This window comes from Scatophagus argus, chromosome 13 (assembly GCF_020382885.2).
Source record: "Scatophagus argus isolate fScaArg1 chromosome 13, fScaArg1.pri, whole genome shotgun sequence".
NCBI classification, from domain to species: domain Eukaryota; kingdom Metazoa; phylum Chordata; class Actinopteri; family Scatophagidae; genus Scatophagus; species Scatophagus argus.
Window position 1 is genome coordinate 21,230,192 of NC_058505.1, and position 22,564 is coordinate 21,252,755.

The following is a 22,564-nucleotide window of genomic DNA, read 5'->3' on the forward strand; positions in this document are numbered from 1 at the left end:
TTACCTGTTTTAGGTTAAACACCCACTCATAGCTGTTTTTAAAAAGTACAGTATGACACTTTTTTAAGTTCTTGTCTGAACACCCTCCTGCTGGGTCTCTCTAATTTTATCCTGCACTCTTACGTCACCTGCTCATCCAATTCATGACAGAAGTGCGATCAGAACTTTAAAGGACTGAAAAGACCGTTGTGAAGAAGCTAAATGATCACGTTTCTGTCCAGATTCTTCAGACCCGGCTGGCTGTTCTGATCAACCACATGTATCTATACTGTTCATGATTTCTTTAAATAAAGATCAGTTTGTACTGTGTTAGGTTGTTTTTGGGTTTTTTTTAATGGAGTTACCCGCCTTTCCATCCTCCAACCCAGAGAGAAAAGGAAAAAAAAACCAAAAAAAAAAAAAACGGAAAATTTAAAATACAAGTTATTAAAAAAAATACATTTTGAAGATCACACTCAAAGCTACAAAACACAAAACTCCAAAATACAGAAAAAAAAAAAAACACAGGTTCCAAACTGCAGACAGTCTTTTTAGTTACAAATTAAAATGAGGGGGAAAAAAGTAAAGTTTTCACATAAACATCTTTTTTAACTTTTGAGTCTGGTGGTTGTGAGGTTTTCCTTGCAGGGTGAATGATTCTGAGAAGTACACTGAGCCAGAGCCGCTGCAGGAAATAGACAAGGCTGCTCACAGTGTACGTCCATCAACCCTACGGAATAAAAACTTGATAGACTATGTGCAAGAGCTGCATCTCTGTGTCCATGAAGTCTCTTTATGTTGAGTGAGCAGTGTGTTTGTACATGTGTGTATGTGTGTGCGCGCACATGTGGTCCAACAGTATCATTGCCACTCATCCTTTCGTTGTCCTCTCTTCCATATCTCCTCAGAAACAGACGTCTCCGTTCTCTGAACCAGTAAATAAGGAAGGAAAAAAAAGGGAAGTAGCCAGTCTGTCAGTGAACCAGCTGAATCCAGTCTGTTAGCCAATCAGTTTGACTTTTGCAGTATATCAACCGGTCACTTGTTTCTCACAGCAGTTTGTATTTATCCAGTTCCAGTTCGTAAAATACATGAAGACACCGCTGCTGGTACAGCTAGTCCACATTTAAAGCTCCGAGGTGGAACAGCAAACGCGTTATTCTGTCTGTCTGTCTGTCTTCCTGGTCAGTGCAGAGCAGTAGAAACCAGCAGATCAGCTTAGGAAACATTCTCCTGCCTGGAGGTCCAGTGAGACAAGCCAACCCACAGTAGGCTAAAAGGACCTCCAAGAGCAGAGGAGGAGGGTCAGAAGGGTGGGTTAAAGAGAGGGTCGTATGAAGAGGGCTAGACAAGTGTGAGAGAGAGAGAGAGAGAAAGAGAGAGAGAGAGAAGGAGCAAGAGACCAAGGTTCCCTTCTCCTCTCTCTTCTTCATTTGTGTCTCTGCAGAGCTTTCCTCTTCCTCCTCTTGAAGAAACAGCAGCACCTGCAACACAAACAAAAAAATCAGCCTGAACCTAGAATGCAGATTTTCTCTTAAAATATTTTTGTATTTAAGTTATTTTAAGTAACAATGAACTTTGTAAATTAAAACCCTGTAACCCCCCCCCCCCCAAAGAGCTCTTGAGTGTGTCCATAGACACAAGTTTCTCCAAAGCTTGACAACTATCTGTATTTTTGTTTTCTCTCCTTCTCACTGCCTTGAAGCCTTGGCATAAGTAAAGATGGCTAACACATCTCCACTTCCTCCCACTGCACAAAAGTGAAGCAAAAATATTTCAGATACAAGAGATGCCATCTTCCCACCCATACACCCATCTGAACCAAATATGAGCACCCCATCCGTTCTAACATCAAATAATTAATTAAAACCAAATTTATCAAAAAATGAACAGTGGGACATACACTATATGGACAAAGGTATTGGGACAACTGACTGTTACACCAGCAGAGGCAGCTTCTGCAGAATCAGAGTGTTTCTGTGGGCTTTTTTTTTTTTTTTTTTTTTTTTTTTTTTTTGCATTCTGCAGTCAGGTTCTTCTGTGCCAGACTCATCCAGCCATGTCTTTGTGGACCTTGCTTTGTGTGCTGGGACCTTCCCTGGGCAGTTGGAGGAGGGATATCATTGTCCAAAATGTGTTGGTATGCTGAAGCATTAAGATTTCCCTGTTGGAATATTTTTGCCTATATGGTGTAGCTCAGCGTAATATGAAATATATAAAATAACAGAAAGGGGGGGGGGGGTTATGACCTGTACTGCAGCCAGCCAACAGGGGGCAGTCCAGATGTTTTGGCCTCACTTTTGTGGAGCTCTCATGTTGTGTATATAAAGTCAATGCTTTGTGGCTTAGTAGTTAGTTACTTCCAAATGTGTTAAGCAGCACAGAAATGAATGAGCATAAAGAAGTGATGGATTTTAGGGGTCATGGACATGATGTTAAGAAGGAATAAGGGGTATTTCATACATCAATAAAGTCACCTATGACAATGTACTAAGTGCTTTTTGGTTTTTTTTGTGTTTATTCCAACTTCAATGTAAATACATATAAGGCAGGGGGGAAACAATCACTCACTTATACAATTCATTTATATCTAAAAAGGGTTTTAATTTCAAGTAAGATGTCATGGATCCCTTGAATCTAGTGAGGGACACTAAACTTTGTCTTGTTCTGCTTATAGTTAACCTAAAAATGCCCACATTAAACAACATGTTGACTTTCTTAAGAGAAAGCATGAAGAGAAAGCACTTCTGAAGAATTAGAGTGAGAGAGATAAAGAGAAGTTTTCTGCACTGTCAGCAAAAGCAAAGCCACAGGAAGTCTTGTTCACAAACACACAAGCAGCTCAGACCATCTTCGCTAGTACGGTCTTTGGGTATTTTTGTGGTTATCGTAGAATGGTTAAAAGAATAAGGGCAGATGCAAAAAAGTATATTAAAACACTACTCTAACGTGTATGTGTGTGTCCTTACTTGGTATCATCAGCCACTTCCACCTCTGCATTGGCTGTGATTGGTGCATTGGAGTGTCCCGCAGTGGGGTCGTCTGTATTCAGCTCCCCATTGGTTGAACTCATCACCTGAAGGAGAAAAATGGAAGACAGAGGGATGAGTACAGATATACCAACTTCCTAACCCGGTGTGACAAAATTCTAAAGACTTGCATTACCTCCACATTATGGCAGATAAATCTGTAAACAATGTTTACATGTAAAAACAAAATGCTTCCACACTGGTGCTTCCGCATCGTTTTTTAAAAGGTTCCTTCTAGTGCAAATCAATCAGTAGAAAAACTGATAAAGATCATTTTCCTCCTCTTCTTTCACTTGCCTTCCAGCCAAAAACACAGCCCAGCTACTCTGCTGAGACTCGGCTACTTAAACATCCATCTGTGGACTGCTCTCCGTCCTCACAAAAGGAAAAGATCGTTTGCTTCCACATTAATATGAATGTGTGTTAATGATCCATACGATATAGGACATGGTAAACAGTTATTCTGCTGCCATGCAAAAAAGCCTCACTCCTCTGCTGGCTGACAGTGTTTCCATTGTTTTGTTGATGTCACCTGTCTTGAAATCTTTTAACAAAATCAGCTCTGACCACACACATACACACATGCTGGTACAACAGCAGTTTTCAGTTGATGTAAGCATTTAACACCTTTAATGCCATGACTGAAATGTGTTTTTCAACCAACTCTGCCAAAATTTTTCAGGCTCAGCTACCATGCAAATACTCAAGAGTCTGAAAGGGTCCATCTCTGCAGGGATCCTCTCCATAATGCTGTCAGATTCAGGTTGAACATTATTGAAATGACCATTTAAGGTGTCTGGTACTTTTGTCATCTTTACTAAAGCGCATCATGGCAGAGATGTGACTCCTTACAGCCCCTGGTTTGACTTTTGACTGCTTGGCATAAGTCAGCAGTAACATTAACAAGCTAGAAACTCTGATCTCAGTATTGTGAAAAAGGCAGAGTAAAAGTAGGCAGGTTTTGTTGCTTAGTGATCCAGTAGTAGGAACGACAACTCAATGTTCTTTTTCAACGTTCTCATGTCCCCAGTGATAAGGAAACAAATAGACGGGTTAAGAGACTTCGACACAACACCAAAAAAAAAAAAAACCTGTTCCTGTTTTGGTTGTGCAATAGCAGACATGCTTACTTAATGCTGTAAATCGAGACAGAATAGCACAGAGAAAGTTTATGGGAAGTCAATAAAATGGAGATGCTGTCATTTTTCTATAGCCATTACACTGCACAATCAATATTTATTTGACAAAGAGAAGCTTTATTCAAGTTGTCTATTTCCACTTTAAGTCCAAATAAATTTCAACATGGACTGTGTCACACCTAAACTCAACAAACAGCAACTTTCCAACACAAAATTAACCTCTGCTGTGGTTTGATCCCTTATCAAGTATCTACAAATTTTTTTTTTTCCACAAAACCTACATGTCACAGTTTGTATATAAAACAAATATTCAAAACCCCACACCAACTCATACGATCTCAGGCAACTTAACTTCTTCTACATTTCTATTGCTGATGAAAAACACAGTATGAAACCGAGCCTCTTCAACCTTGTCAACGGTCAACTCACAAAAAGCAGCCAACATCATGTGGTCTCTTACAATAAAGAAATCAGCCAATCACCATCTGTCCTCAGGTAGTCTCCATTATTTCAATGTTCAAAAGGCAGTGATAGTTTAAAAAAATACGTGTTATATCACCGACACATGCTGAGCAAGATAAGATTTTAAACTGGGATTTCTATCACAATTGTCCCATGTGGGGAATAATTGTGGTTGTGAGGAAACAGACTTGAGGTCAGCCCTGCTGCAGAGACAGAGAAGGTCATGCAGGCAGACAAATAGACAGATAGGCAAACAGACAGGAAGCCAGCAGAGCTAACCCTTCCTCTCAGTACCTGGACAGACCCGCCCAGCCTATCAGCAGTGAGATGGGAGCCCAGCAGCTCTCGATTGGTCACTGGAGTGGGCTGGGACTCACTGCCTTTCCCCTCTGGAGACTAGAGGAGACAGGAAGTCGATCGCAGGAGGAACGAGAAGGGAGGTGGAGGGGGCAGAAGTGATGGTGGTGTTGGCGGAGAAAGGAAAAGGTGAAGAGGGCAGGCGGGGTGGAAGAGGAGGGTCGTCATGGAAAGGGGAAGAAGGAGCAGGGTGGAACAGAGTGAGAGAAGAAGGGTAAGGTAAAGGAGAAGCGGGAAGAAGAGCAGATGGAGGAGAAGAGCAGCAGGGTAAGGAGCAGTACGGTGAGGAGAGTATAGATACAGAGTGAAAAAAGAAAGAGAAAAGAAACAGTGAGTACAGAGTCAGTATTTGGCGGAGGAGCAACAGGAGGGTGAGCACTCAAGTGTGCAGTACAGTGAGAGTGCACACATGTGGAAGCCCCATGCAAAAGGAGAAGGAGGTGGTCTACTTTCTGTGCTACGTCAACCCCAAGGGCCTGATTTTTGGGATTAAGGTCCAAAGCAGACCTGCAGTACAACCTAACTACTTTTGGCTTTGTTAACCTGGACTGATGCACATTTGTGTTTGCGAATGTAAAAGCAGGGGCGGGCGGTATAAGCAAGTCATCCTCTTTATGTGAAATAGGCCAAAATATTGCGTGGAAAACATTATTTGCTCCAGTAAAGAATGGACTGGAGTTTTTATGTCACATTAAGCATGTTACAACAGACACATTTGCACATTCGGATGCTAATAACCTACATTATGCAGATTTAAAACAAACCCCAAAAAAAAAAAAAAAAAAAAAAAAAAAGTAAAGTATACACACTTTAGATTATACCACCCAGCCCTTTGTGAGAGTGTAATGTGTGGGCTGCTTGTATGAATGCGCATATGGACGAGTGCTGTTATGGTATCCTAGTGATATTTCATACCTTTTTCACTAACACAGTGCACAGCAACTCAGCTTCTTTCAGCATATGAACACAACACTTACAGTGAAGTATTTTCCTGCCCCATGAGCTTTCCTTGTTTCGTGTAACAACATTAAAACCAGACACAATAATTATGTTTTCTGACACTGGTCAACAGAAACTTTCATTTCATGCACCGAACACATCATCACAAACTAATTTACTACTACTCTACAAGTGTTTTAATAATACTCATCCCTTTTACCCATCCCTGCCAGCTCAGACGACACGACGACCGACATTCAATGCGTTCAAGCTTTTCTGTTGATCAGTGTCAAAGTCAAAACATCTACTGTCCACCGAGACACATAAAAATGTCCAAGTCATGGGTAAACAATTTAACATTCACTATAATCATGCCATTACAGTTAGCCATTGTGAGGTCATAAAAAAATATTAAACATTATAATTAGGACATCCTGGGTTCTGTTGGTAGATCAGCTGCTGCAATAAAGTTACAAGAGTTGTGGCAGAGAGTGTCTGAGTGGCTGTGTGTGTGAGAAAGAGAATAACTTAAGTCCACGTTTTCACTATACCAGCACATACGCTGCTTTTAAGCTGGTTTTGATGGTTTGGCAAGTACACTGAATCTATTCCAAATATTCAGATTCTACTAAAATCATGTACACCAACATGATTGTGTTGTGCAGCTGTTCAGAATGAGTGTGTCTACCTGATTTTTGGTCTGCGGCGCTTTCTCTCGGTTGCTCGACTGAAGTGGGGTCTCACTGGCCACTGGACCGATAGGGGTGGGCTAAACACAGGAAATAAGGTCAACATGGGATCAGAGTAAGGAAAAACACAGATGCGTACATGATATTTCTTTACGTGGACTTGATATGATATCACTCGTCTTCTGGATAATGTACTGATGAGAGGGTACACCAGACACCTGGTACAATACACTCTTTTTTTTTTCATTAAAAACTAATTATCATTCTGATTTCAAACCTCACCACTGAGGTCAAACCTCACATTGTTTCAACCACAATATTGTTTTCTGTTGACCTCACACAAAGCGGATCTATTCATATTACAGTTTACGAAGCAACTTAAACATGGAGGAGGAAGTGTCTTTGATATTTTGGAGATATGGGTCTAAGTTAATAGCATGTCTATCTAGTTCCTGTTTACTAAGTAGATGAGTCATATGATTGTGTGCCACTGTTAAAAGTTGACCGCTCATCAGACCCTGTCCTAAACCTAGCACTTAGTTTTTAGTTAATTACTGTGTGGAGGAAGCACAAAACCCACTAACCAGTGGCTTTCCGGTCCAGTCATACTGGTAATCAAAGATGTAGCCATTTCTGTCAAAGAGGTCTGTAAAGAGTTTCCTCAGATAGTCATAGTCTGGCTTCTCGAAGAAATCCAACCGTCGCACGTACCGCAGGTAGGTGGCCATCTCTTCTGTTACATACACACAAACACACACACACATTTTGATCAACACTATGCTAGCATGAGCATACATGCAACAGCTGCACAGCTTTTCCACAGAGGTGTATGTATGCGAACCTGGGAAGCTTTCACAGAGGACCTCAATCGGTGTGTCTCTCTTCGTGTCTCCTATCTTCTGATAACGTTCTTTCAGCGTGTCGGCCTGATGACGACAGAGAGGAACTTATTCATCACAGAGCAAAGACAGAGGTCCATTGAAAGGAAAGGGAACAAAAAACAAAGTGACCGGACTGATGAATACACTGGATTGTTGGTCGGCTGCCTCCTCACCTTGAGTCCCTGCCAGGGTAGGCTGCCTCGAAGGAAATACATGAACATGTGGCCTAGAGCTTCCAGGTCATCCCGTCTGCTTTGTTCTGAAGTAACACAGAAGATCAACAAAGGCTGAGATGGCTAGACTGAATTAGTGATGTTAAATTCAACAACTCATCATCAAGAACACAGTATGCTTCATTACCCAGTCTGGTACTAACAAGGTCATCAATAATGATTTCTCAACGGTATAATGACATTTCAAAATGGTAAACCTTGGCAAAACGTTTCCAAAAACCTTCAGCTCACTACTTTTCATATTTGCGTGGCCAAAAGGTGACAGTATTGACATTACCTTGCATAATTTTGGGATTTCAGAAAATCAACAACCTACAATTTTGAATGTTCATTTAATTTTTTCAGCTATTTATTCAAGGGGTCAACTGACCACAGGCCTGACCAATTATCAGATTCAATAACCAGTGCAGTCATCTCTCTCTGTAGTCTCACTCAATGTCCTGGTCACAGCACTATCTGATTGGTTACACGTTCCAAGTAATATCAACAGCGAAAGATAGTGTGCCATAACATGCAAAAAGATTGCAAAGTTGCAATTAATATCACAATCGTATGATTAACGACAAGCATGCCCAGCTTCCCAGTTACACAGCTGAAAAAGTCACAAGCCACAGCCTACAGGATTTCCCTTAATTGAGGGGAAAGCCATAGCTTTTGAATCAGTCACTCTCCCCCGCATGGCCAAAACTGAAAGACTGAGGAAGAGTTTCTTCCCCCAGGCCATCAGGACACTGAACTCTCTTTCCCCCACTTAACTCACCCCCCCATACACACACATGCATACATGTATACTATGTATACGATATGTATATTTATGTATATTTACATTCCCTCTGCCACTGAGGTTAGATCTCTATCTTTACTTTATTTTTATATTTTTATTCTTCATTCTTTATTTTTTATTTTATTCTATTCTCTTGTATTTTTGCACAGTTGTTAAAAGGAGTGTTGTTTTTTTCATTTCACTGTGGATGCACATCCACATGTGACAAATAAAGAATTCTGATTCTGATAAAGAATTCTGATTCCTGCCAAAGTGCCTGAATAATGCCTTTTGTGCAGCGATTACTAGTAATCTGTTATTATTTGGTATCAGGCTTGAAAACACCAAACTGCTCTATCCCTAATTAATTCAGCAAATACGTGAGAGATTTTCTGATTTCAGCTGCTTAAAAAGGAGGATTTGCTGCTATCTTTCCACTTGTCAGGATGCCTGTCCACTAATCAGGGATTGGGCACACCATGAAAACAGCAAAACAGTCCAGTGTAGTCAACATGTGTTCTTCCTGTGAGCAAATGTTCCTGAAGAGTTGCTGTTACATTCATTCTGGTGGCCTTGAAAACGGAATCATCTCCATCCTCAGAAGAAATGCAACGTTGTGATCAAATTCACACAGACATCTATGACATTGCATGGATCATGGATTTTTGTTGAAGTGGTACATGTCTGCATATGTAGCATGAGGGAACAGCTCACCTTTCCCCAGGTGTGTATTGATGCTCATATATCTAGCAGTTCCAGTCAGGCTCTTGTGTTCTCTGTAAGGGATGTGTTTCTTGGTCTCTGGGTCTATGTATTCCTTCGCCAAGCCAAAGTCTATGATGTGAATGGTGTGTTGTCGTTTGGAGCCAGGTCGGCCCACCAGGAAGTTCTCGGGCTTCACGTCTCGGTAAATCAGGCTTCTGGTATGGACAAACTCCATGCGGGTGATCTAAATAGGAAAAAAGGGCAAAGCAAAGAAATCCATCAATAAAACTACAAGTCTTTTGAGGTTTAAAAAAAAGGTGGTTTCTATGTATTTGTCTTACCAGCTGTATAGCTATCATGAGTACAGTCTTTAGAGAGAAAGTCCGGTCACAGAGGTCGAACAGATCTTCTAAGCTGGGTCCTAGGAGCTCCAGAACCATTGCATTGTATTTACCACATGGTCCAAAGTAAAACACCTGGGGTACCCCCTCTGGATGAACAGATAAACAGGAGTTGGACACAACTATGTAAATGGTAAATGAACTGTACTTATATAGCGCTCTTCTAGTTGTACTGACCACTCAAAGCACGATAACAGTACTGCCACATTCACCCACTGACTCACTGATGGCAGAGCCTGCTATACTATGAGAAAGCACTGATCTAACCAGTTTCTTGCTCAAGGAGACGTGGATAAGCAGGCCGGAGGAGCTGGGGATCAAGCCACCAACCTTCTGGTAAGTGGACGACCCACAGCTGCCCCACAGGACACAGATGTGTATTAACACATGAAAGACTGAGGAAGAGTTTCTTCCCCCAGGCCATCAGGACACTGAACTCTCTTTCCCCCACTTAACTCACCCCCCCATACACACACATGCATACTTGTATACTATGTATACGATATGTATATTTATGTATATTTACATTCCCTCTGCCACTGAGGTTAGATCTCTATCTTTATTTTTTATTTTTTATTCTATTCTATTTTTTTTTTTTTAACTTTTATCTTTTATCTTATTATTTGTGTATATTTGTACATGTCAATTGTATTTTTGCACAGTTGTTAAAAGGAGTGTTGTTTTTTCATTTCACTGTGGATGCACATCCACATGTGACAAATAAAGAATTCTGATTCTGAACACCACACTCTAACATCAGTCATCACGGCTTCCATTACGTGACATTTTAAATGATCAACACCTAATATAACAAATTTACAGAGATAATTTGTTACTTTCCAACAAACTGTCACATGTCAACAGCCATATTTAATTGACCACAGTCATTTTTACATCCATCACTTTATTTTTACTGCTCACACAATGTGACCGCCTGTGAGTGAAATAATTCCATGTTAAGTCCAAGTGGTATCATGAGTTTTTGATCTTCAAGTTATGTCTAGCTGTAAGTCCTCAATGATTTCATCTTATTTATGATGAGTTTAACTCATGTCTAAGAGATCCAACTCCAGTCCACACAACATGGAGTGCATTTTTACAGTTCAAGTCTATTTTCTTCTGTTTAACGCATGTTACTACTGTGACCGTGTGTGGGTGCTGTGCACTGATAAATGTGGATTAGCGCACAACATATGTCCACAAGACATCAGTATGGCAGCGTAGAGAAACAGGCAACGAAAAGAAAAATATGGAACTTCTCTTGACAAACCCAGCTCAAAAACTCCCTTGGTAGTTGACATTAGAGTATATACTACATACCTACTTGTTTGTAAATGCTTGCCACAACAGTTTCATTGAAACTTGACAGACTGAGTACAAAACCTAACAAAAGAGACAGTAAGTTCTCACCTGAACTTCCCAGTTGTTTGTAGAAGCGATATTCTAGGTGAAGTTGTGGTGCCCGTGACTTGATAGGCTCCTGCATAGGATATTGTGCTTTGATTAGAATAATTCTTTGTCATACAATTTATAAAACACTTTTTTTGTCTTCAGGACCATCAAACACAAATTTCCCTGAAGTGCAATTTTCTGATCCTTTCTGTCACAAGTTTGATATAAATATCTTAACTTAAATATCGTTTAACAAATTGTCCCTCTTACTATTAAACACATCAAGTGTGTGGAACTACAATACCATAAACTATATACTACACAGACAAAGAATTTTACCAGTTTGATAGCCACATATTCATTGGTGTACAGGTTCTTTCCAAGTCGCAGCTCTCCAAAGTTCCCACAGCCGATCTTCTTTCCAACCCGGAAGTTTGGTCCGACCATTAGAACCCCAGAGTTGGAGCCAGCACCCCGGCCACCATGTCCTGATCGACTTCCCGTCTTCCCTGACATCCTCTTCCCCTCCTCGGTTTCCCCCTTACCTCCTCCACCTCCTCCACCACCCCCTCCCCCACCTCCCCCTACTCCCCTCTTGTCAAAGTCCATCAGTTTGTGGTAGCCTGGCCTCTCCACGGTTAAGCCAATTCCATGCAACCAAAACACCTACCAAAACAACTGCCTGGCGGCTTGACTGTCAGACAATAGTGTGGTCTATGCTCTGCCAAAACGTGGACTGGATTTGACTTTAAAGAGGATAAGGAGCTGTGGAAATTTAAGTTGAACTTGGGCACATGTGAAATGAATTCAAAGAACTGGATCTCATACAGGACCAGAGCTGAGTTACGCTGAATTAAAGAGTGCTCAGTACTATACAAGAGTGATGGAGCAAAAGCAAAAACTGATGACTGTTGAGTGGATGGACAGATGACTTAACAAAAGAGAGATGAAAAAAATGACAGGGTAAGGGGGCCCCACTGCCTATTGGTTTATACCCCCCTTGTAGGGGCCAGAGATGGTGATGGAGGGGAGGATAATGGCTTGATCTGATATCATACACAACTAGCCATAAGCTAACATGCTATATGAAGCTACACTAGCTCCAAGCTCAAACATACCAGTCCACCATGAAAACAGCCTACTGTCAGCAAAACACCCATGCACCCAACCCCAGCGCACACATTTGCCAGCAAAAATGTCTCGAGTTTATCAAAAACTGAAGAAGTTTAGAGGTTTCCCTTTTGATCGGATATTTGGGTGTGACTAAACAGTATAGTACTGATTTATTGCCATATGTTGTGGTAAGTTGGGTTCAGCATGTTGTCCTGAATTCTGGACTGCTGTACTTGTCCACTGGCTGATAATATGTTACACAACGACTTGGTCCAGTAGAACATCAGTTGAAGCTTTGGCCCTTAGGTATGAGGAATGCTGTGTGCCGAGGTTTCAATGTACCACCTGAAAGAAATAGAGAGGAAAAAATTTTAAATAAAGATTTAAGCAAAACTATGCCGTACCATTTAATGTATAACACACTACTTTCAGACAACATATACCAATCTTTACTGGGTTTCCTGAACCATTTTAGCTCAAAATAAAACAATAATAGTGATGATGACAACTTACTTATACAGAATCTTCTAAATTTTAATAAACGATTTAAAAGATGTTACTGATCCCGGAGTCTCATATTTCTGCATTAGTATCACATTTTAGTCATGTGACCTTTTCCAGTTAGACAGATAGCGATGTCTACTTCCGATAATGCACAGCAACCACAGTAATTTCAAAATAAAATTACAGAAAGAGACAGAAAGAGAAAAAGAAGTTCATGAATGTTTACAACAATTATGGTGCTGCAGTTGAGGGACACTGGGTTGGAGAGCAGGCAAGCCAGTAGTCAGCAGTCAATTTAAAAATACTGCATACAGCATTCTGGAAGTTTAAAAGCTGTAATTTTAAAACTCAAAACAGCAACCAACCAACAACCTTTGGCCTTTCTAGAAAACCAGGCCAGATCTTCCTCCAGGAGGATAAGACATGTTTCTTGAGCGTTTCTGATTCCATCGTCTAATAATAACACCAATCCTAGCTACTCCAGTTCCTTCCTTTTCTCCTCTGAGTCTTCCTCTGAGCTCTATTCTTTCCTTTGACATCCAATCTCTCTTCACCTCTCTATTTCTCACATCCCTTCTCCCTCCCTTCTTCCTGCTCTTCATGCTGTACAAGCTTGTGAATGACAATGCATGTGTATTTATTAGGATCTAACTATACAGGCAAAAGATGCAGCATGCACACCAATGAAACACAACTCAAAAATTAATCAAACTTTGCAGTTGGCCCATAGGTGCCCTCCAAAATAGCTATCATTGCTGGTTTATAAAAACATGGCTCATTTGACTCTACTAGTGAAACTGAGTCAGCTGTATAACTTTATTTACATGCATGCTTCTAAACTGCAACATTTTGTAAATATAAAAAATATTCATACTTTAACCTCAAGACAGTTACCAATGCTGCAATTCAAGTCAAATTAATTAATTACATACACAAGGACATTACTGTTGCACAGGGCAGAGAGTGCAGCTTATCACATCCACTTATTAAACTTTAACATGTTTTATTTTTATTTTTCATTTGTAAGAATACCCTGTTGCAAGACCATTTGCAGGTATGAAATTAATAACAATGTATTATAAAGATTCAGACAACCGGTCTAAATCATAATGGGAAAATATTTTGGTTGGTTGCTCAGTTTTAAAACACAAAAGATTGTCTGAATGACAGATTTAAGGAAGGTTAAACACATATAAAGTTACTTTTCCTCCTTGTTCACAATGCCAATGAGAATTCACATTTTCTTTTCTTGAGATAACATGACACCAACACTGGTGGCGGGCGCAACAAAGGCTTAATGCCAATACTAATGTACATAAATGTTCAGACTGTTCCTGGCATTGTCATCAATCAATTTCAGAATAATAGTTCACTGCTTAAGAGGTTTATGACCACTTCTTTCCTCGTGATAATGACATGGAGGACACAGAGAGAAGGATAACACTGAGGAGGAGGAAATGTCTGCGATAATGGACAATGCCGAGTATGTCAACGCATCTCCTCTGATGTCATTAACAGGAATAACATGACCCCTGAGCACCTTGTCATAATGCAACAGTGTGGTCTTACAAACAACTACAGAGGTCTGTTACAACCTAGTCAGACAGTGATGTTTGGATTTTATCCAATCATTGTAACTACAGGAATAACACACAGGATATTAGAAGCCAATAACAGCTGATGAATATATATGAAAAGAAGGGTGATGCTGATGCCAGTCTGTGAACTCATTTGGATTCAGAAGCACTTCTGAGCTATGTGCAACAGCAACTTACAACAACTCGGCAGCTGCATCAACTCTGAGCCTGAGAACTTGATTTGATGTTTATGTGGGCACTGTGCTCAGCTGAGTTTATGAAATGAAGGAATTACGTTGCTCGAAACTTAATAAACAGGGTTGCAAGACTTGCCAAAATCAGATTCTATAATAAAATTAAACAGCTTTTTGCCTCACTGAAGTCAGACCTATTCCTTTAATTACATCCGCTGTTGCACTGTAGCAGGTCAAACACTGTTTTTCCCCTCCCACAGAGGCCTCTGTCAAATTGAGCAACTCACAGCCAGAGGAGAAAAAAAAATCAATGCTGCTGTATAGGCTATATATGAGACAGGGTTAGACCGGAGCAAAGCAAGTGGCAACATCACACCCACACACTATCTGTGGCCTCAGTTAAAAGAAGACTTTGAAACTTTTGCATGCATACAATATGAGATTGAGGCCTTTGCTCAGGTTGGACTTTCTTTACAATAACCTCCTTTACAATCATGCAGTTAATTTGGAAATATCTTCCAAAATAGCTTGGTATCAGAACTCAGTTCTTTTTAAGTACATATCAAATGCTATAGGGAAGAAAACTTTAATCTGACCCCATTACATCTCCAACACATCTGCAGCTGACAGTGTCTTAACATAGACTTTCAGGGTATCTCTACACTTTCTGAAATCAAATTTAGATTTTTTGGGGTATCTATGGATACATGAAAAATACAGGTATTGAAAATAGTATTTATTAGGCATCAAAATGAAGACATCAATCGCTGCATCCAATACCGAGTCATTGTTTGCAATGTTTTGTCATGCTCACCTCTTGTCTGACTACATGAACCTGAGCAATGAAAGTTTACTACATCTAATAAACCAACATGCAGTCACAGACCCAACAGTGTACGTTCCTAAGCATGCCACAGGGCACAAACCTGACCTCAATTACAAAGCAACTGGGACAACAGATTCAAAACTGTCTCTGCAAGACAAACAACCTGACACAACAGTTTTCCAGATATACCAAATTAAATACCAATATCTTCCCAGAGCCTCACAACATATACACCATGTAAATGATGCATAAGTTGAAAAGAAAACACGAGTTCCACACAAATCTACTGATTGTGCCATGCACCACATTAAAAATACAATGGTTAAGATGGGAAATAAATTAGCAGGCAGTGATACATGCACTAAGAAGTTTCTACATGCACTTAATTAATGACTCACAATATACTAACAAAACTTCCTCTATACTGTTCCGGAGCGATGAAATAAAATGAAGAAGCCTCCACAACTGCTGTTATCATGTTCTCACCCTACACCAGTTGTCCTTAGCATTACTGACCCAAATCAAACAGCTCTTTCATATCAGTTTCTTAATTTTTACATTTTACTGTCTATAATCTGATGGTGACGTTATACTCTAATTACTAAATTTCTACTTTTAGTGCTACGTCTACATTAATTGTTGTTGATAATGCCAGGTGTGGTACACAAAATTTTAGACGTACATCCCTTTCAGATTTCTCAGCTGTGCATCAATGGCACCTTACTGCATAACCAGCTAATGAGTGAATGCAGTAGCGGTGGTCCTGATGGGAACGAAAACCTCCTAATAATCAATATGTTCCTTTTAAGCTCTTCGTAACATTGTTTGGGGGAAATACAGCAACAGCTCTACCAATATGGCCTTATCTCACCGCCCACACTCCTATGTTTAATTTAGCTGCACCACCTCTTACTTATCTCTAAAAAATACTTTGGGCACTAGTGAACTAGCAAACTGAGCAAGCTGACACCATTTCAAATTGTGGCACAGAAAGCTGTTAAAGTGATGAATTGGCTAAAAGACCTCGAGTTTGTTCATGGAGCTAACGTTAGCTGATACGACTGCAGCAAATTTCAGTACTCGGGAAACAGCAACTGTTCAATCTGATAACTATACGCCTGTAATCGTTCACGTCTTTAGCTGACAGTCTGTTTCGGAAAATAAAACGGTGTGGGTTTTACAGCACGTCAAACTATCAAGCGAGCTAGATAACGCAGGAAGTTAGGATTAGGCCACAGTAGTTTGTGTGTGAGTGTTTGGCCTCAGTCTAGCTTGACAACGTTAGCTTCATTGAAACAGATTTGAAATGCCAAAGTGGAGAAAGTACTTTAGCAAATTAAATGAAACAATGTCAGAGAACAGATGAGTACTCTTAATGCACAGCAGTAGATTAGTGAATCATATCAACAACGAGTTCAAGCTAACGTTTACTAGCTTCTGTGTTCGTAGCAAGACGTTGCTAACGTTGGCTAACATATTAGCCAGTCAGCTAACTAGCCAATGTTGGCTAACGCTGAATTTCTGCCCATACATACAGACAGTCATTCAAAAACATACCTAGCTAATTTAACAAACAATTCTTGCAAAGTTAAAAAAAAGTGGGAAACGTACCCAAAGATGTTTTCTTTCGGTTGGTATTCTTCTAGTCTGGAATAAATTGGTATCAGTTTCTTCGTCTCGTTTTCCTGCTCATCTCTTTTTCTGTGGATGTTTGGCTAACCAGCTGAAAAGCCTCGCCAGTGATCATAACGCAATTTACGTATAAGAAGGTAAGTGCAGAACAGTAAGCGGAAGGAGCGAGCGTAACCTGCTTTGAAGAATACCGACAGAAAATCTGTGTGCGCGCGTATGTGTGTCTGCGTGAGTGTCACCCATACTTTAATTTGTAGAAAAAGTTATTTTTCTTTTAATGTGGTTGTTTTTCGTACGTTGTTTAAATACCAGTATGCAGTCTGGACAAAGGTACATCGATGTATTGTTCCTGCACTTATACACATCCGACTGAAATGAAAAAATGCAAATATTTGGTCTAAAGAAGCATGACAGTAAAGGAAATACCATAAAATAACATGCATCCATATTTAGGTTGAATAAAGTCATTTCTGTAATATATGGACCAAATCCTTCACGGTTATCAGTTTTTTATCTTGAATTTCGCATTCAACAAGTAAATCACATGTCATATGAATATGGATAAGAACCGTTAATAGCCAGGCAAAGCAGGCAACTGCTCTAGGGCTCAAGATCCCCAGAAACCAAAAACCCTGAGTTCCTGGAAAGGTTCAAGAAGTTTTCTGAACTTCATGGACGATGCATCATTAACATGAACAAATTGAGACCAATCTGAAGCAGCTTAATGCAGTTCCTTTAATGCCAGTTAAGTGTTCCAATGTGTGTAAAAAGATAGGATGGTCAATGGTGTCAAATGCAGCACTGAGGTCTAACAGTACAAGGACAGAGATAAGTCCCTCGTCTGATGCAAGTAGAAGGTCATTTGTGACCGATGCTGTCTCTGCCCTATGATGAGCTCTAAAGTCAGATCCTCAAATAAACTTTTACTATGTAGAAAGTCAAGCAGCTGATTGGCGACTGTTCTCTCAAGGATCTTGGAGAGAAATGGAAGGTTCGATATTGGTTTATAGTTGCTTAAAACCTCTGGGCCAAGTGTGTGCTTTTTAAGGAGAGGTTTATATATTGAAATATTAATATATAAAGTGCACTATTATTACCTTGTTAGGCCTAGTCCTTTTTCCAAAGTGTCAGTTGTCTTTTTTACTTGATTGATAACAACAAAAGACTTCCTGTTATTGTACTTGCATCAGCACTAAAGTTCATTCTACTGTATATTCTGCTATTTACTTTCAACTATATAGATTCAAGAGTCTTTATTGTCATTACGCGAGCATAACGGAAATTTTGTAAAGATTCTCAGCTTAAAGGCACACATGTAAATAGCGCGAAAAAATTAAAATGAACCCTTAAAATATAAAACAAAAGGAAAGTAACTAAAGTGCACTTAGTGTTAGTCTATGGTATGCTGTGAGTGTTTGATTGTGTGTGTGTGTGTGTGTGTGTGTGTGCAGGAGAAGGTGCTATAGCACACATTACCTATCATGTGTGCTATCAGCAGCAACCTTTTCTGCTATGATTATCGCAGCCTTTATCAGCTCAAAAGTGCAGAGGTGTACATCCTGTCTGCATGGGACTTAGGTCCACTTGAAGTATGTGACACTGAAGCCAGTCTGCTGATGACGGAAAGGATGAGAAAAGAATCAGACATGTTCCTTCTGGTGATAAGTTTGATGTACTGGACTCAATCTGAAGGTACAATATATTTTTTTTATAAACAAACAAACAAATAGTAGTAATATCACTTATTATTATATATTTGGTAATTTGATTTAGTAATTGAAAAAGTTATTTAATGAAAATCATTATTTCTTATATAGAAACTCAGTAAAAATTCCAGATCATTTCAGAGACTCAAGAGGTGGATTATATTTCTATAACTTTACCTTTTTTTACCTTATTTTACCTGCCTCCTCTCATCGTGTCCTCTGTAGGTGGTTGCAGTGCACCTACTGTGAGTATTTCCGGAGATGATAGGTTGCTTCCAGTTGGAAAGGGTTTCAACCTGAGCTGTAAATTCTCGTGTTTAGAACCCCAACATGTCTCCCAGATGTGGAGGGAAAGTGAGGATCAGGTAGTTTTTTAAAACATTTTTTCAAGGTTTTTGCAACAATAACAACTAATGCCATAAATTAAACCTGTTCATATGTACACGCCAAATGCGGGCACTCTTGATAATGGACGTCCTAAATGTTACAACAAGTAAAGCAGTTCTTTTGTTGTTAAGGATGATGATGATGATGATGATGATTACTTCCATGGTTTGGACCATCTTGTGCATTATAAGCACCCAGGAAAGTGTTATGGTTATAGTGTGATGGTCAGGTGTTAGGAGATGAACAACTGAGTAAAAATGTCTATTCATTCAGGTGTAATCTTAACACTTGCATTTTCTTCATGTCTGTTTAGTTCTGAATGAAATGGATTTTCACCCTGATGAGTTCACATATTAATGACTTTGCAAAGTTTATAAATTTCAGGTTTTGCACAGCAGTTGTGTCAGATTATGAGCGCTAGTGACACAGCTGTTTTTGTCTGTCAGGACAGAGTGTCCGTTTTCAACATCACCTCCATCCTCCCTGATGTGATCGTGGTCGTGACTGTTGACTCTGCTACAACGGCAGACACTGGACGTTACTTCTGCATGACAATGCCACCTGATGCAATCAGCCCCCAAGTCTTGATTCAAATAGCAGGTAAGATACAGATGAACAGTAACAACACAGTCCTTTAGAACTAGCCCTTTCGTTTCATGTCAAGTAGTGCAGTGGCTCACTTAAAATATCAAATTTTATTTCATGATGTCACTTTTAATGACTTTGTGTTTTCACACTAGCTTCTCATGTTTCTGCCCAACCACTTACTCTCTGCCTCTTAGCCTAGAAAGCTATGTTAATTTCAGACAGTTACTGCAGCACCTGTTAGCTAGAACAACAATGTCACAATAATTGACTGTGTATTAATGTCACCAACCAACTAGAGGCTCTGCTGTAGCCTAAATAAACAGTACACACAGTAACCAAATGACTTTAATTTTTAAGTCTTGGCTGAAGAAGGCTGAACATGCTACGTGTCTAGCATGCTAATGAGCTAATAAACCCTAACTGCTGCTGTCTCCTCATGCTGACAAACATCTGCGCCAAGCTACTTAGCAAGCTATGCAGGCAGAACATACAATCTTGTCCTGTTAGCAAATTAAATTAGAAATTGGTTTCTGTTTCTGTGTTCTGTACTGCTGAACCACAATTAGTTTGACACAAGTGAAGCATAAGATAAAAGTGTCATTGAGAAAAAAAAGCATTTATGACATAAAAACCGACAAGAAGCATTTTGACAAAAAGTTTCACTAGTTTACATTTTGCATAATTTTGTACTACGACTATTATTTATTTATTGGTTTGATATTGAACATGATTAACTGTCCCCTCTCCAGATAACTTGACAACATCTACCCTGACCACACCCAGCACTCCACTGTGTGACAGCACCCAAAAGCACAGCAGTGCAACAGGTGAGAGCTCACAGCAATAAAGTGCAGCTTGTCAGAAGGGGTATTGATTCTCTGAAATTTAAGTTATGGGAAAATATCATATCTACAGGAAATCTAATATTAAATTCTACATCTCATCCATGGATAAATGCTGATGCTCTAGAGCCATGCTCAGATAGGTTATGTTAAGAACAGTAATCAATTAATACTCACAGATAACCGGTGAAGTAAGTCTTTGTCATTCTCAGGCCTGTTTGGACCAGAACAATGTCCAGAATGTTCTGCTGTGTCAAAGACTGAGCTGAAGGCAAGGGCGATAAAAATGGGGTTGAGGCCTGAACCTCAGTGCTGCATAGAGTGAATTGAAATGGCAAAAATTTGATTGCTGTACACAAAAGAGATCCATTGTTTAGAAATATTTTTCTAAAACCTTGGATACAGGTGGGTCTAATTCTCTTCAAACAGAGAGATCTCGGAAGGGCTCTAGGAAGGGCTTATTTAAGACAAGGTTCATATTGGCATGTTTAAAATCAGTGGGGAAATGCTAGTAGATGGAGAGCAGTTACTGAAATATCAGACCAACCGTCTATAAAACCATAAAACATTAAGAGGATTGTGGGATTATGACCCCATTCAGCGTGTCTTTTAGAAAAATAGAAGTTCTTTTAAACAGCTCTTTGAAAAGTGACAGTTTCCTCTTCTCACTGCAGCTAACTATTGCCTATCTATGCCCCACAACCCTCACCAGTTAGTGGAAATTAAAGCTTCTTAACGCTTTAAAATGTTTCTGACTTGAACCTGGACCCTTATAGTTCACTGTTATACCACTGTCAGCAGAGACAGCTAATAGGACTGCTAGCTGCCCAGTTGACTGGGCTAACCGGCTAACAGCAGTTAAGCAGCTGTCCATCAGGCAGCGTTGTAAATCATTATTTTTTACATAACGTATTATCAGTTTCATCAAAATCAGTTATCAGTGAGGCCCAGTCCTCAGAAACACTGTTCTACTGTCTATTTTCCAACTGATCTGACAAACTACTGCTACAATTTCCTCAAACTATCTTCATTTCTGATTTAAAATAATAACGAACTGAGAAGTCTAATGTTTGTCCTTAGACCATAAAACTGTTTACTTGTATCTACTTTATCTGCAGACATTAATGGCATTGTTCTGCGACACAGTCCACAGATGAGGGTACTTTATGTTGAGTGACACTGTAGTCAGGACTCTGGAGGGACTGATGAGACTAGACTTGATCAACTATTCCTGCCTCATGTAGATTCTTATTTCAGTTCTCAGTACTATAATAAATAAAGTGTTATATCTGTCAAATTCATTTTCACCATGTCTTTTCTTTTATTTCTTCCTCTGTATCTGCCTCTTTTCATGTATGTTCCTACAGCTTTGTTTCAGAGAGATTCTATGTAGCTAAATACAAGTCTGCATCCATCTGTGTCCATGTAGGTCTGCTGGGTCAGATATGGTATTGGATTCTTCTTGGAAAAACTGCCATCTTCCTTTTCAGCTTGGCTGCCCTAGCTGTAAAATGCATGCGAAGATGAGAAGACAAGGATCCAGAGCTCTCTCCTCAATGTCGCCTTACTTCTGCCATTCGCTTTTAAATTTTTATTCTATATTTTAATTTCTGCATTTTTTTTCAGTCCTTAAATCAAGGATTCCATGTCAGTGAAGCCGGTCTTTGATTGATTAATTTGTTCTGAATGCTAGTGTTTCTTTATTCCCCAAAGACATTTTAATGTTAATTGTATTGTTTTATTTGTGTTACACATTTAAATAGTTTGGGCTTATTGAACTTCTTATGTAAGTGTTTAATTTTCTTTTCAATATAAATATAAAAATACAGTTTGAACTGTAAATTACAACAATAAAACATTCTTTTGTCTTTTACAATAATAATAAAAATGAATCACAATGACAGTTGCAGCATTCATATATGGATACATGTAATATGCTGATATGACGGGAGGGAGGAGTTTACAAATTCCACACATAGTAGTTTTTATTAAGGCTTATTTTAATATTTTTCTTGGACATAACCCATTAAAAACTGGTTTGTTAATTTGTGGCTTTTTAAAAAACAGATGAAGTAATCATAAAGGTTAAGTTTTTGACTTTTGGCTGCTATTCAGACTCTTGGCATTAGTATTACAGAAGTATTAACAACAGCCCTGCATAGGCCCACAAGTTATACTGTCTGTACTGTAAATCACCATGCATAGTGGGAAATGTATAATTTCAGA

The 22,564-nt window shown here is 39.4% G+C and overlaps 2 protein-coding genes across 6 annotated transcripts; one reads left to right on the forward strand and one right to left on the reverse strand.

Moving 5' to 3' along the window:
* Positions 1–338: 338 nt before the first annotated feature.
* On the reverse strand, positions 339–16,929 carry LOC124069045 (casein kinase I-like). Of its 4 annotated transcripts, none has more exons than XM_046407754.1 (12): positions 16,795–16,929; positions 11,309–12,427; positions 10,988–11,057; positions 9,518–9,666; positions 9,186–9,420; positions 7,649–7,734; positions 7,436–7,520; positions 7,179–7,324; positions 6,594–6,674; positions 4,904–5,005; positions 2,949–3,055; positions 339–1,463 (listed from the first exon to the last, which is right to left on the reverse strand). In XM_046407754.1, exons 2-12 carry the CDS (start codon positions 11,576–11,578, stop codon positions 1,409–1,411), a joined length of 1,386 nt encoding a protein of 461 aa, XP_046263710.1. In that variant the 5' UTR covers positions 11,579–12,427; positions 16,795–16,929; the 3' UTR covers positions 339–1,408. The 4 variants fall into 4 exon arrangements, with proteins under 4 accessions (XP_046263710.1, XP_046263709.1, XP_046263712.1 ...); XM_046407753.1 differs by having other exon boundaries at positions 340–1,463; positions 7,179–7,327; XM_046407756.1 differs by lacking the exon at positions 4,904–5,005 and having other exon boundaries at positions 474–1,463.
* LOC124069059 lies at positions 16,836–22,506 on the forward strand. 2 transcript variants are annotated; one of them, XM_046407775.1, is made up of 5 exons: positions 16,836–16,952; positions 18,747–18,886; positions 19,355–19,508; positions 20,246–20,323; positions 21,768–22,506. In XM_046407775.1, exons 2-5 carry the CDS (start codon positions 18,863–18,865, stop codon positions 21,863–21,865), a joined length of 354 nt encoding a protein of 117 aa, XP_046263731.1. In that variant the 5' UTR covers positions 16,836–16,952; positions 18,747–18,862; the 3' UTR covers positions 21,866–22,506. The 2 variants fall into 2 exon arrangements, with proteins under 2 accessions (XP_046263731.1, XP_046263730.1); XM_046407774.1 differs by lacking the exon at positions 16,836–16,952 and adding an exon at positions 18,277–18,507.
* The last annotated feature ends 58 nt before the right edge of the window (positions 22,507–22,564 follow it).

Coding starts and splice junctions, on each gene's coding strand:
- LOC124069045 (XM_046407753.1), bottom strand. CDS start 11,578: ATGGACTTTGACAAGAGGGGAGTAGGGGGAGGTGGGGGAGGGGGTGGT. Junction 7,521..7,648: donor TACCCTGGCAGGGACTCAAG/GTGAGGAGGCAG, acceptor TGTCGTCATCAG/GCCGACACGCTGAAAGAACG. Junction 3,056..4,903: donor GGCTGGGCGGGTCTGTCCAG/GTACTGAGAGGA, acceptor TTTCTCCTTCAG/GTGATGAGTTCAACCAATGG.
- LOC124069059 (XM_046407774.1), top strand. CDS start 18,297: ATGTGTGCTATCAGCAGCAACCTTTTCTGCTATGATTATCGCAGCCTT. Junction 18,508..18,746: donor GTACTGGACTCAATCTGAAG/GTACAATATATT, acceptor TGTCCTCTGTAG/GTGGTTGCAGTGCACCTACT. Junction 19,509..20,245: donor AGTCTTGATTCAAATAGCAG/GTAAGATACAGA, acceptor TCCCCTCTCCAG/ATAACTTGACAACATCTACC.